The 13408-nt window shown below is 48.6% G+C and overlaps 1 protein-coding gene across 2 annotated transcripts in view; it reads right to left on the reverse strand.

Moving 5' to 3' along the window:
• Positions 1–9678, reverse strand: part of NHERF1 (NHERF family PDZ scaffold protein 1) — a 37007-nt gene extending 27329 nt beyond the window's left edge. Inside the window, exon 1 of one of the 2 annotated variants that reach the window (XM_075903714.1) lies at positions 8983–9678. In XM_075903714.1, the coding sequence (XP_075759829.1) occupies positions 8983–9447 (465 nt within the window). In that variant the 5' untranslated portion in view covers positions 9448–9678. Of the gene's footprint in view, positions 1–8976 lie in introns of both variants that reach the window. The other variant, XM_025178096.2, reaches the window with a different exon arrangement.
• Positions 9679–13408: the final 3730 nt, after the last annotated feature.

Raw genomic sequence — 13408 nt, forward strand, 5'->3', positions numbered from 1 at the left:
CGCTTAGCAATTGGCTGCAGCCTCAGCTCGAAGGCTAGGCACACTCAACTGTTAAAGCTTCCACGGCCTGTCTTCTCTAGTGCTTGTTTCAGAGGTGCTGATGGCCAGCAGTTTCCCTGGGCTTCAGAGCATGGGGTGTGTGTGTGTGTGTGTCTGTGAGAATTATAAATATATATAATTATATGGAGGACAGGAATGCAAGGCGAGGTAAAGCACCAAGCACCCGGAACAGGACCAGAGTTTAGTTCTACAGTTTATCGTTCACACTGGTATTTTTAGTAGCTTTATCATATTATGAATCACAAGAGAAACTTGATGGGGAGACTTAGCAAGTTATAACGGCAGTAACTAAAGGGTCAAGTTCAGGGCCAATTGTGCTATTTAAAGGAGCCAGTACATAGTTTTACCAAGATCCCAAACAGGCAATTGGTGACATTTGTAGCCATGTTGCACCAAAGCAGCACATGAATGCTTTGCACCCATGTGCAAAAGTGACACACTGGGATAAGCTAACCCTCTAGCTCAGTGGCTCTCAAACTGAGTCATGACATGTCAGGCACTAGGTCTTGTTGCCGCAGGGTGATCACAGGGGGTGCTAAGGCAGCTTCCTGCCTGTCCTGGCACTGCAGACTTGCTATGCCCCAGAAATGGCTGGCAGCAGGCCCAGTTCATAAGTGAGGGCAGAAGTGTGCACAGTACTATGTACTGCCCCTGCCCCGAGCACTAGCTCTGCACTCCCATTGACTAGAACCTGAGGTTGGCTGCTTCTGGGGCACAGCATGGTCTACAGGGCCAGGACAAGCAGGAAGCTGCCTTAGCACTCCCACTGAGCGGGTTCTGCTTGAGGTAAGCTCCTCCTGCCCCAGTTCTGACCCACCCCTGACCTGAAGCCCCCCAACTACAGCCCAAAGCTTTCATCCTCAGCCCCTCCCCTGAGCCCAGACACTAATCAAATTATGTTGGGTTGCCTGCAATTTTCTTCAATTGGGTCATGGGAAAAAAGTTGACAGCCAGAGTTTCTCCCCTAACTGCCCCAACATAAGGCCGGGGGGGGGGGGGGGGAGACACACAAGCAATAAAGAGTTCAGCTCTTCAGGGAGTCTTGCATATCACTTTAGAGTGTCCAAGTCTGGATAATTCAGAGCAGAGATAAAGTGTTCAAAAGCACCTAAAATGACTTAAGAGTCTAAGTTCCATTGACTTTGTGAGACTTGGGCTCCTAAATCACTTCTATAAATAGGACTTGCCTACAAATGATTGGGGTAGGGATGAGAAGGACTAGTAGACTATCCAATAAGCAAATGCTTATCAGTCACTTCCCCCCCTTGCAGACTATCAGAAAGGCAGTAAGAGGAGGGGGTACTTCAAAGCGGCCGCACTTGCTTGGAGCCTCGGGCCAGACCCCAGGCTCTATGCGGTGCTGCTGCTTTGGAAAGCCACATGCACCCTGGGGCCAGCTGGGGTGTCCCCAGGCTGCATGTGATGATTCAAAGTGGCAGCACCACACGGAGCCCGGGGCCAGTGGGAGAGTTTCCAGCTGACCCTGGGCTCCATGCAGGGCTTTTGCCTTTGAAGTGTAGCTACAGCCCAGAGGCACCCTATTGATTAATAGAATAGTTGATGCAAAATGCATTGACTATTTGATTAGCCAGTTAGTCAATATTTAACATCCTTAGATTGGGGTGCCCTTTTGAGAACTAGATAAACTCATGGAGGTTAGGGCCATCAATGGCTATTAGTCAGGATCGGTAGGAAGGGTGTCCCTAGTCTGTCAGAGGCTGGAAACGGATGACAGGAGAGGGAGCTCTTGATTACCTGTTATGTTCACTCCCTCTGGGGCATCTGGAATTGGCCACTGTCAGAAGACAGGATACTGGACTAGATGGACCGTTGGACTGACCCACTATGGTCATTCTTATGTTCAAAAGGCTGCTGTTCTCTAAACCAGCCTGGACTCAAAGGCTGTGAGGTCCGATTTCTGTTTCAGGTTAAATATTAATCAGTTCATAAGATCAGATCTATGAGCAAGGTCCTGATCACTTGCCCTTGGCAGTCACACAGCAATTCTCGCCGGACTAAAGATGTACATCCAGGCTGTTGGGCCATCTCCAATATGGATCTCTCTTCCCCTGTAATTATGATCCTGCATTCTTCACTTTCTGCCCTACAGTTTCAGGCAGACAGTGGGTGCCTTTCAGGAGCCTGCCAAGAGGCCCATAAACAGGGCTGGGGGAAGGGATTTTTTTTCAGTTCACTGGCAGTGCCAAGTTTGGCTCAAATTTGAAAGAGTCCAAAGTCGTCAAGAATCCATTTCTATTTCCTGAACAAGAGGTACCCAGCTCCGTCTACCAAGTCACCAGGCCCTTCCCCAGGCTTATTTTCTAGGCCTTTGTCCAGTCACATCGGTATGTCCCAAGCAATGGGGGGGGGGGTCACAAGTCACTGACCCACAGAAAAAAAAAAAATCAGGGGCCTGCAAACAAAAGTGAGAAGAAGAAAAAAAAAAAAAAAAACCAACACACACAACACCAGACAACCCACCAACCCTCACTGACATGGCTCATGACTGAGAAGGAGAAAGACAACCCCCCAGTTACCTCACACACCAGAGCCTAGAAGGGCCCAGGCTAGTAGCCTGTGCGCTCCAGTCCTGCAGTAGGGAGGCAGGGGGCTGGAGCACCAGTGTGGGCTCCCTGATGCTGTGTAGGGTGTGGGGGGCTGAGTATGTGAGGGGCAGGATCCAGGCAAGCCGGGGGCCGCATCCAGCCCCCCGGGCCAGAGGTTCCCCACCCCTGCTCTTAGAACAATCCACTAACTCATTAACAGTTTCCTCTATATTCATCCTAAGTTTTCCTTTGCTAAATGCAATGCCATTACTCCTGAATAGGCTCCCTTCATACCACTCCCTCCTGGATGCTTACACCCTACCGCCTAGAGAGGCTTTTACTCACGTGATATAGACCATCTGCTGTCTCCTGTCTTACAATACAAGTAAAAGCTCCTTAAAGCAGGGACAATCTGTGTGTTGTGTTTGTAGAGTGCCTAGGATAAGGAGGTCCTGGCCCACACCTGCGCCTCGGAAATACAAATAAATATAGCGAGGAACACCAGAGACATGCCTAGCCAAATATGCAAAGCTTAGTCATAAATACACAACAGTTTTCCAAAGTGCTCTCAGATCCAGCTGGAGGGGAGGAACAGCCATCAGAACCGTGCTGCAAGAGCCAAGGCAACAGAGCTTGCCTGCTCTCCTCCTGCTGTCTTTGGGCTCCTCAGACCTTGTCGTGCGCACTCAGGGCTGACACAGATGGGCTGTGAACACAGGCGAGTAAATGTTTCTCCTTCCAAGGAGTCATGGCAGGACGGGGGGGAGAGGGGAGAGCCAAAAATGAAGCACAAGTATGGGTGTTTGTGGTGCACAAGGGAAGAGGGCTCAGCAGCAGAGCCCCACTCTGGACTTTGCCCGCCAAACAGCAGGTTCCCCCCCCCCCCCATTCCTTAGAACAAAGCCAAGTATCAACCTGTTGCTACATGACAGCTTGCCTTTCTGTCAGAGGGAGTCTTGAGCTCATTAAGCAAATAATGTGCAGTCCAGCCCAATAAAGCAAATAGGACTCTGACACGTGCAAATCTAGTGAGTGTTACCTGGAGACTCATTATTAACCCAGACAGGACCTGGAGAATTCCCCACCCCCACCCCAGAACACTAGCTCAGTGTCTCAACCATTTTTTATAAACTACCCCTTTAAAAATAATTACCCCCAGTACCTACAGTTCAGACAATTTTTTTTTAAAACCATTGCAACACGTTTAAATAACTTAATCGTACCAGGCAGCAATGAAGTTTTTGGGTGTAAAAAGTACAAAGGTAATAAAATGCTGTAAAACTTAAAATTCAGTTCTCCAAATTTCAGTTGTGTTGACATTCCCCCCACCCTAGGCTTAGAGTACCCCTAAGGGTACTCGTACCATTGGTTGAGAAACACTGCACTAGCAGATTAGTCTCATCAGCTGAGAAGTTAGTGGATTCTTCTTGAATCAATGGCTGAGTCTCAACTTGCTACCCTGCCTCCCCCTGCCAAAAGGAAATGAGCAATTCTCCAGTCTCAGTGGGGGGGGGGGTGCTCCCTGCAATTACAGGATGAACTCCTTTCTGTGTCCCACCCAAAGCCACTTCTATCACATCATTAGGATGCAAGGGGAGATTTTTCCAGGCACCTCTGATTCCATTTAGGCACTTAGGAGAAGTGCTGAGAATTTCTGCAGTACTCAGCAGCCCTCTTGAGTTCAGTGGAGAGCACTGGCCTCTTAGTCTGGCTCCAGACAGGGTTTAATCCTTCCTGCTGCAGCAGAGAGGGACACATGAGGTTCCTGGCCTTCAAATGGAGGCAATCACTGTTGGGGATTCCCCAGACACCACCTGTCACTAATCAGCAAGTGTTGTGAGACTAATACCTTATAGGTCAGATTTTTGCTGAGAGTCTCTAAGCCTCAGGGGATCTTCCTCCCACCAGCCCTAAAGAAAATGTTACTGCCACTGCTAGTTCAGTGTTGATCCTTCACTTCCTCCCATGCAGCTCTCAGAGAAGGAGCTCCTTAGGCAGGCACCCTGTGGATTTTCCCCTTCAAACAAAGTCTCCCTTCGCTGTCACACCTCTAGGGTCCCAGAGGCCAGCCAGTTATCAGTCCCAGCCCATGGAGGGTTAGGAGTTCCTGCTGTGCAAGCCACAACCCGTTTCACATGGGGCAGACACATGTACTTCCTGTTTCTGGGAAGGAAGAGAAACTACCCTAGTGTTAACTCCCTGCACCAGGCTAACATCACAATGCTGGAGCCTCAGCAGGCTCCAACTTCAGAGATGCCATTGCATTGTCAGCCACCCTGGTGACAAGCCCACAAGACACAGCTAGGTCTGAGACCGGGCAGAGGAGGAAAAGATACCAGGAGCTTCATGGCCCGAACAAGGAGCGCTAGTTCCTAATAAAAGGAGCCTTGTAACTCAAAGCTGGCTGTGACTATCTGGAGAGGTGGAATCCCTGGTGGGTGACCATACATTCCCTGCACCCTGTTAATGTTCTTCTGCCATATAGATCAAGTAACTCATGAACGCCCTTCGTCTTGTCATGCTGCTGTATCCATTGAGAGCTGAGCTCTAATCCATAGCGGGGTGCTACAGTAATGACCTCAGGGCTCAGCATAATTTTGATGCTCACACAGGATTTTCATCCAAGAGCCTCAAAGCGCTACAGATAATTTAGCCATACCAGGGCCTTCCGGGTATGCTGAGCTATGGGCAAAGAGATCATATACAGCACAATTATTTGTCCCTTTCCCCCCCACTAGTATGAGGAGCTAAGTGGACACCCTCCCCCCCCCCCCACACACCCCCCCCCAAAACAAACATCCAGAGGAACCTATCAGCTTTGGTAACTCTGCAGGACGATCAAGCCCTGCAAGCAGTACGGATTAGGGTACAATGGTTCACGCAGAGCTGGCTGCCTTTGGAACGGACCGACACACAGTAATCTCACACACAAGTTAAACAGGATTCACTCAAAGGATGCCCCCTAATTTTCTTCACTCCAGTACTTTGAAGAAGACAGGAAAGAATGTGCCTCTGCTAAGGACTGCACAAAACCAGAGAATGGCCCTTAAGCATCAGAGGATTTAAATCCTGCTAGGGAGGCAATTACTCCCTAGGAAGACCCTTATTTGAAGCACAACAACAGTTGATCCTATCTCTCCCTGCACACAAGACATGTGCCTGCTCCTCCACCCAACGCATTCAAGGGTGTGGTGGAAAACCAGGGCAACACACCCCCACATCACAAAAACAAATCTCCATTCCTCCCTGATAAGAAGTTCCTATCTCAAACTAACTCTGATTGGCATAATTTGTTGCCATAGTCCATAAAATAAGCCATCCCTATGCAGGCCAGAATGTGTCAGAGAATCTTTAAAAGCACATGGCAAGGTGGCAAAACAGTCTGACAGACCCCTACTGATGGAATCTGGCAGCACAGCTGGGTTTTCCTTCCTATCATTAGAATTCATTCTGACATGTGGCTTTAACTGTCCTGAATGTAAAGCCCGAGCTGTGCCTGCATTAGGGAGGGTACAATATGTTTGTCCCAAAGCAACCAGGACTCAGAGCTCCCTAAGGCTCTGGGCACATAACAAGATCTTTACATCATGGCAGTGAGGCCACTTGACTGATATGGCTGCAACATAGTAAAGATCAGTGGGAGGGAACGCCAGATTTCTGTCCCCTATAGAAAGGGCAAATTGCATCAGTGTTCTTCTTTCTTCCTCTCCCAAGGGTCATCAAGAGAAGACTCCTCTCATTTTAATGGGGTGAGATGAAAGATGAACCAAAAATTTTGTTGCCCCCATCCCCAGTCAAAGGGACTCTCACTCCCTGGCCAAAGCCACTTCAGCCCTGTCAGGCTCCTTTGTGGGAAACTGAGGAGTACAAAATCCTGCTATCAGCACATCTGCTCCAATGACCTGGTATTTTCCCATCAGTCTGTGCAGTTGGCAGGCTACCTCCCAGCAGAGCGGCCAAAGGGGAACATGTGTTCTAGCTGCAGACTAAAGTCCAATAGAGGGAGAAGTTGCAGAATTAACACTCCTTAGCAGAAATCAGTAAGAATGTTAACTCAGCGCAGACACCAAAGTCCATCCATTGTCCTCACTTATCTCCTTAAGGGCACCCTGCTCCTCCTCCTCACACCAGCTAACACCCTGCCTGTAATTGGGATTGCTCTTTTACAGAGTCCAAGTCTAAAGTTCACAGCACCTCTCTAGATCCTACCCCCGCTACAGGTTGTTTTCTTGTATTAACACAAACTGATAGGTGACCCCCCCCCCCCAAAAAAAAAAAAAAACCAGGCTTTAGAGCATTAGAGGTTCAGAGCTGGAACTCAGAAAAATAGTGTTTGCACCTGAGACTTCAATTTACTGAAGTTGGGGAGTGGAGCTTCTTTGGGACATCGGACCAACACCGTTCTATTGAGAGTTCAAACTCTCACTTTGAGCCATTTTGGCCTATTTACATCTTTGTTTGATAATTAAGCCTTCAGTTCTCTTCTTCAGGCTCACCTCTCACCCTTAAGCTCTGATGAATAATGCACCCACTATGGCAGCTACAGAATTGTATACATGGAAAGTTTATGCTGATCATAAAGGAGTGACCCTGCTTCTTTCAAGAGTTCAGATTTTTCATCTCTCCCTTCCTAAGTAAGAGAACTCAGCTTTGAGGACCACCGATGGGTGAAAACATGAAGTCTTCACAACAAGGTACATATTTTTGATTATATAAATAAATATTCATTAGGTCATGAAGGCAGAGCCTCTATTAGTAACTACCCCAAGTAAGTAAAGGATGCTGAGTCTCAGTTCCAGAGTCCCTTCTCCCCCTCCACATTTACCCAAGACTTAAGTCAGCATGAATCAAAGTTCCCCATCCCTTTTATTTAGTTTTTAATCGTTTTCTGTCAGTAGCACCGAGAGGTCCAGCTCCCATTGTTCAGGACACTGCAGAATGACAGAATCCCTGCCCTGAAGAATTTACTACAATCTTTAATTGGATAGAGCAGCGAACAAAACAAGATACCGGTCAGTATGAAAAACTGGTCAGAGCACACCAGCAGCCTGACCACTGTCAAGGGTTTTTGGGAGGGGTTGCACCTTTTTTAAAAGGAAAAAAAAAAAAACCCACCATATCACAGCAAAAAAGAACGAGCGAGATTTAAAAGAGGATAATGCAGCTCTACTAGCTCCCCACCTCCTAATTAGCCACCAGCTACTGGTTCTTTCTGATCTATGACAACCTACGACATTCATTTAGTTGGGGTTGGACTAGATGATCTTCTATAGGTCTTTCAACCCTAATCTAGGACTCTAAGCCCACAGAAATTTGAATTAACTTTGGGATGCCTGAGGATCTAGTTAGAGGGCCCTGGACAAATAACCCATCTCATCATAACAGAGATGCTGATCTCTTTTGCCTCCCCACCAACTAAGAGCTACACAATTCTAACAAGCAGGAGAAGCATTCAGTTTCACATCCATACATGCACGCAAGGGTGGCATTAGTGTCCTATGAGCACCGAGAAGGCAATAGTCCTTGCGTTGTTCGACCATGACTCTCATCCATATCTGTAAGAGTAATTACACCACTTTCACTGCAATGCTTGAGAGGAAAGTGGATTCTGTTGAAAAGTAATCTTATTTCAAATATCCCAACTACAGCAACATGGCACCATGCAGTCCTAGTGGTTACTGGCAAGAGAAGATGCTTAAGAGGGGCAAACAAAAGCCTTACCCTTCTATGAAAAAAGTGAGCTAGGGAAAGTTTAACACCCCCCTTCCCGGCCCCCCACACACACTTGTTTACTTTGTGCAGCACCTCGCACAAGAGGGGACCCAGTCAAGGACCAGGACCCCTGAATACTCCCACGAACTTTGAATAGTGACTTTCAGTTTCCCGTTTGCCTCTATCATGTGGCAGCAGGAGAGAGACGTTTAAGCCTCGAGGATGGTATGTAGCCTGGATTCTTCTGCTTCCATTATTGTTTTTTCTCATTTGCCCTTCATTTTCATGTCTACCACTGCTTTCCCAAAACTTTTAAGAAAAGACTGGAAAGTGTGCTTGTAAAAAAGCAACAGGAAGAGTGCTTCATGGGCCAATGGAATGCTTGAGATTCTTATTACTTAACAGGCTAGATTTCAAAGTTGGCCTTTCTTTAAAAGGGGCACTTCAGTTAAAGTTCGAGCTACTTGAGAACCTGTCCCTCCTAGCCCCAACCTGCACGAACTCTTCACCCTTCTGCCTAATTCACACACACACACACACACACACACACACACACACACACACAGAGCACCGTGGCGGTCTCCCGCCTCCTTTACTTCTCCCGCTCCAGTTCGCCCTTAGACCCCAAGGCTCGCCCTCCTCCCCAGAAAGAACCTACATTTACCCTCGCCGCAGGGTGGCTCGTCTCCTCCTCCTCCTCCTCTGGCCGCTCCTCCTGCTCCTTCGGTGTCTCCAGCGGCTCCTCGTTACTTTTCTCCTCCGGCTTCTCCTGCCCCGCGGCGGGCAGCCCCCGGACCAGCTCCTCGCGGCACTGGATGCCCAGCTTCTGCAGCTGCTGGTCGGTCTCCGCGTCCACCACCAGCAGGCGCACGGCGCCCACGGCGGATCGGATGCGGTTCACTACCTGCTGGTGACTTTCCTTCTCCACGTTCTCGCCGTTCACCTCCACCAGCCGGTCCCCGGCCCGCAGCCCCGCCGCCTGGGCCGGGGAGTTGGGCTCCACCAGCCGGATGAACTGGCCCACCTTGCCCTTCTCCCCGTGCAAGTGGAAGCCGTAGCCGTTCGGCCCCTTCTCCAGGCAGCAGAGCCGGGGCAGCAGCTGCTGCTCGCTCCCTGCCCCGTCACTCATCTTCCCGGGGGAGCGGGGAAAGGGATCAGAGGAGCCCGCCGCAGCCCCGCTAGGACGCGGGCGGATCGCTCCAGCGCCGGGCGAAGACACCCGGAAAGCCCAGGGAGGTTCCGGGCAGCAGGTGTCCCCGGGGCGGGGTCTGGCCCGAGGAGAGAGCGCGCACCAGCAGGGAGACAACCACAGCGCAGCGCCCGAATCCCCGCCCCGCTCTCTGTCTGAGTTCAGCGCCTGTCACCGCCCTTTATAGCAGGGGGCGGGCAAGAGGGGGCTGGGAGGTGACGCCGGACCAATCGGAGTTAGGCGAGGGAGGAGCTGAGGGGCGCTGACCCGGCTCGTGAAGTGCGAGAGTGGATCCAAACCTCGAGAAGGCGGGGTTATGCAAATAAGAGGAAAGAGGCTCGCTTCCCCCCCCCCCCCCCCCCCCGCGCTCCTCCGCTTTCCCCACGTTTTTTGACAGGCTGCTCAGCCTCCCGCGTGCAAATTGAGCTCTCCGGAAGCAGAAGTGGCCCGAAGTCGCAAGAGCGAAGATTCTCCAGAAGGGCTGGGGCACTTCGTTCCCCCAGAGACAAGGCGTCTAAGAGAAGCAGGCGTGGGGCGCCTTGAGTCATCCAGCCTGCAGCCTGCCTCCAGCTGAGCGCTGCCGCGACTTCCTCGGGGGGGCAGAATGTTGGTCCCGGAAGACTTGCTGTGATGAAGGGAGGGCGGGTTGACTCATTGACTTATCCTTGTTTCTCAATGACACACCCCAAGCTGCTTACTGGCAACTGACAAGTCCTTTCTCCCAGGAGCGTCTGCCAGCAGCGCTGTGTTCAAGTGGCTCTCGATCGGACTGAAGGCGGTGACCGAGTAGCTTGGTAGTTTGGGGCTTTACACGCATTAGGAACTGGTGGGATTGCTAATCATATTAATTGCAATTAGAGCCATCCTTTCGGGTTTAGAACGCTCTGGTACAACTGCTGGGTCCTATTCACCCATTCAATTCATTACTCCAGTTCACAGCACCCTTTCTGTGAACCGCTTTCAGGCTGATGGGCTGTTCGTGAGGGATCTGCTTTAATTCTGTCTTTGACTAATTACTCTCCGGGGTGTAGGATGGGGTTTCACTTCGGTCACATGGTTGCTCTCTGATTGGATGGCTGCATTTTTTGAACAGGAGAACAATGGGTAACAAAAAACAGATCTGAATCTAGGCCACCAGAAGCAATCGAATTGTGTATTTACTAAAGCAACAGGAATCATGTGGGTTGAGACATATCAGATGCTAAATTCCTTAGTAAAATTGGGGAGAGAAGATGGACTCTGAATAGCCTCTGAGCTGGTGCTGTCATAGCAGAGGGCACTAGTCTGTTTCTGCATGTGGTTTGACAGCTTTACAGATCACGGGACTTTCCCCCCTTTGGTAAAGGTTGTATGGGTGCCAGGGCAGGTTCTGGGAACTTTTCTCTCTTTCTCAAAATTCCAGATCAGGTTCCCGTGAATTTCCCTTTGCAACTCTGCTAGTTGGACTTTGTCTATTCATCCATAATTTGGCTTTGTGGAAACCGCAGAGCTGTGTGAGGTTAGTGCTGCCTGTGTAAGTAAAACCCACTCCAAACAGCATCAGGAGAGAGCCATTTACAGAACTCAGCATCATCTTTATGATAAACACTAAGTATAACACTGTTCAATATAAAAGCAGTTTTATTTTGCAGGATAAAAGGGAGCAGCAGCTTTTTGTTGAGACTATATTATTCAGGGGATACATTTAAGAATCTACAATGGACTGTCCCTTGCACATGATACCCCATAAGACTTCATTTACTCTTTCCTTAACTGTGAAGGTAACAGAATGCAGAAATCTTGCAATGATGAACCATAGCATTTCTCAGCATCCTCACTATTTAATTGAGTCTAACATGTTAAAAGAGAACATTTGAAGGGACAGTCAACTTAAAAAATGCCATTCAGATCTGAAAATGCTGCACTTACTATTGTAACTTGTAACCAGTGTTCCCAGTAAGCTGGGCCCTTGTGTGGCCACTCAGGAGAGATTCAAATGCCATTAAGCTGATAAGCAGAGCGCTCACTGCTAGGTTTGTGTTTCTCCTGATGGTGCACATTTATACACGCTGTGGTGCACATACAAATTTATTCCACACATGGCTGGAAAAAACTCTGCATGGGGATGGAAAAGATTACAGGGAACATTGCTTGTAACCCCTATGAGCACTTGAAACAAGAGTCAAATTAGACATTCCCCCTCCTCCCATACATTTACTTTGTGCATTTGACACCAGTTGTGCACCCTCAGGTTTCCTGTTCTGGTGATGCCTCATCCCACCCCCAGGCCCTGCCCTGTATAACAGCAGAGCGAAAAGTGAAAGTGAACAGTCTGAGCACCTCTGGTGGTTTTACTTTTGTTCTGAGGCCTGGTCAAAAATCCCTCTGAGCTAAAACAGAGAGGCAGAAAAAACTCTAACAGTTTTCTTAAAGGAATTAAAATGCAAATTAAAACTAGTTTTTTGTCAGTTTTGGGGACCCTTTTTCCATCATATATGAACACTGTCGTCTGCTAAACTACCACAACTTCAGCATAATTTAAAATGCAAGGACAGAAGCTCCTGTGGAATAGATGGAAGCTTTTATGAAGCCCCCTACAGTTGGTTTATACCAGAGATCGGGAATGGCGAGATGCAGTCCCTGGCTTGCCTGAATCCGGCCCCTGCATTGGGGAGCTGGTTCTGACACTCTGGCCCCACTACAGGGCTGGAGCACACAAAATCTACTTGGCTTGTTCCCACCCCCAACGCTGGTGTGTGAGAGGAATGTGGGTGTCTTCTCAGTCAGGGGCCATGTCAATGGGGGGGGGGGGGGAGTTGTGCAGCCCGATTGATTTTTCTGTGGGTTAGTGGCTCCTGTCCCAAAAAGGTTCCCCACCCCTGGTTTATACAATTACTATGCTTAACAGAATTACAGAGACACAGAGCTAAAGTGACAATGTCAACTGGGAAATCCAGCAAAGTGGACTTATGCGGACCTGTCTGTGCCCTATCACTGCTAGTTTCAATTCCAGCAGGATGAACTCAATGTCCTTAGGGAAGTGGACCATCTTCTTTGCATTTCACTGCAAGAAGGCAGGTACAGGACTAAAGAGCCAATTTAGTTCTAAGGAGAGCCCTTTATGAAGTAAGAGTATTTTTCAGAGTGGAAATAAAGGCCTTATAAGGAGTCTTGGGAATCACAATGGGTAATTATCTCCTTTTTAAAGTTTATCAGCGGTGGGTTTAAAACCTACGATGTTGATCCTGTAGAATGGACCTCTATAGCTAGAGAAGGGTAGCCGAGTTAGTCTGGAACTAGAAAAAGTTTTAAGTTTCTTTATAGCTAGGTGAGTAACTCAGCAGTCCCAGTAGGCTACCAAAGATGAGACCCAGCCACAACACATGCTTTGCAAACATGACAGACAGCTTCTTGAAAAGTAGTGCAATTTGAAGGAATTCTTCAAGCAAAAAATGTGCTTTTCAGGAATCTTTTTATAAGCCATGAAATACAAGTCAGTTCTGGCAGGGGAGGGTTTAGAAAGGCACAGAGGGAGGGAGGTGAAATTCACCAGAGGGAGGGAAAGAAACACACCACATACCCCGCAGTTCAGGAACTTTGAGCACTGATGATAAAGCAGAATGTGACAGCTTTCCTAATGTTTATTTGGCTGCAAGTATCTTAATCTTCCTGGTTTCTCCCAGTCAGTGTGGAGTTTTTTTTTTCAGCAGCTGCTTAGTAGGTTAAGAAAGATCAAAATTTAGGATGCAAAACCGAAAAGAATTTAAAAGAAAAAGCCAACTAACTCTCTCTCTTTTTTGCAAGCATCAGCTTAGCTACAGAAGCAATTCCATTGGTGGGAAGACAAAGGTATTTGGGGAATGTTAGACTCTGTACCATGAGAACAGCAGGGGGAGGAGGTTGGTTTTAATTTAACAGACCA

The sequence above is a fragment of the Pelodiscus sinensis genome, chromosome 20 (assembly GCF_049634645.1).
Source record: "Pelodiscus sinensis isolate JC-2024 chromosome 20, ASM4963464v1, whole genome shotgun sequence".
Taxonomy (NCBI): Eukaryota; Metazoa; Chordata; order Testudines; family Trionychidae; genus Pelodiscus; species Pelodiscus sinensis.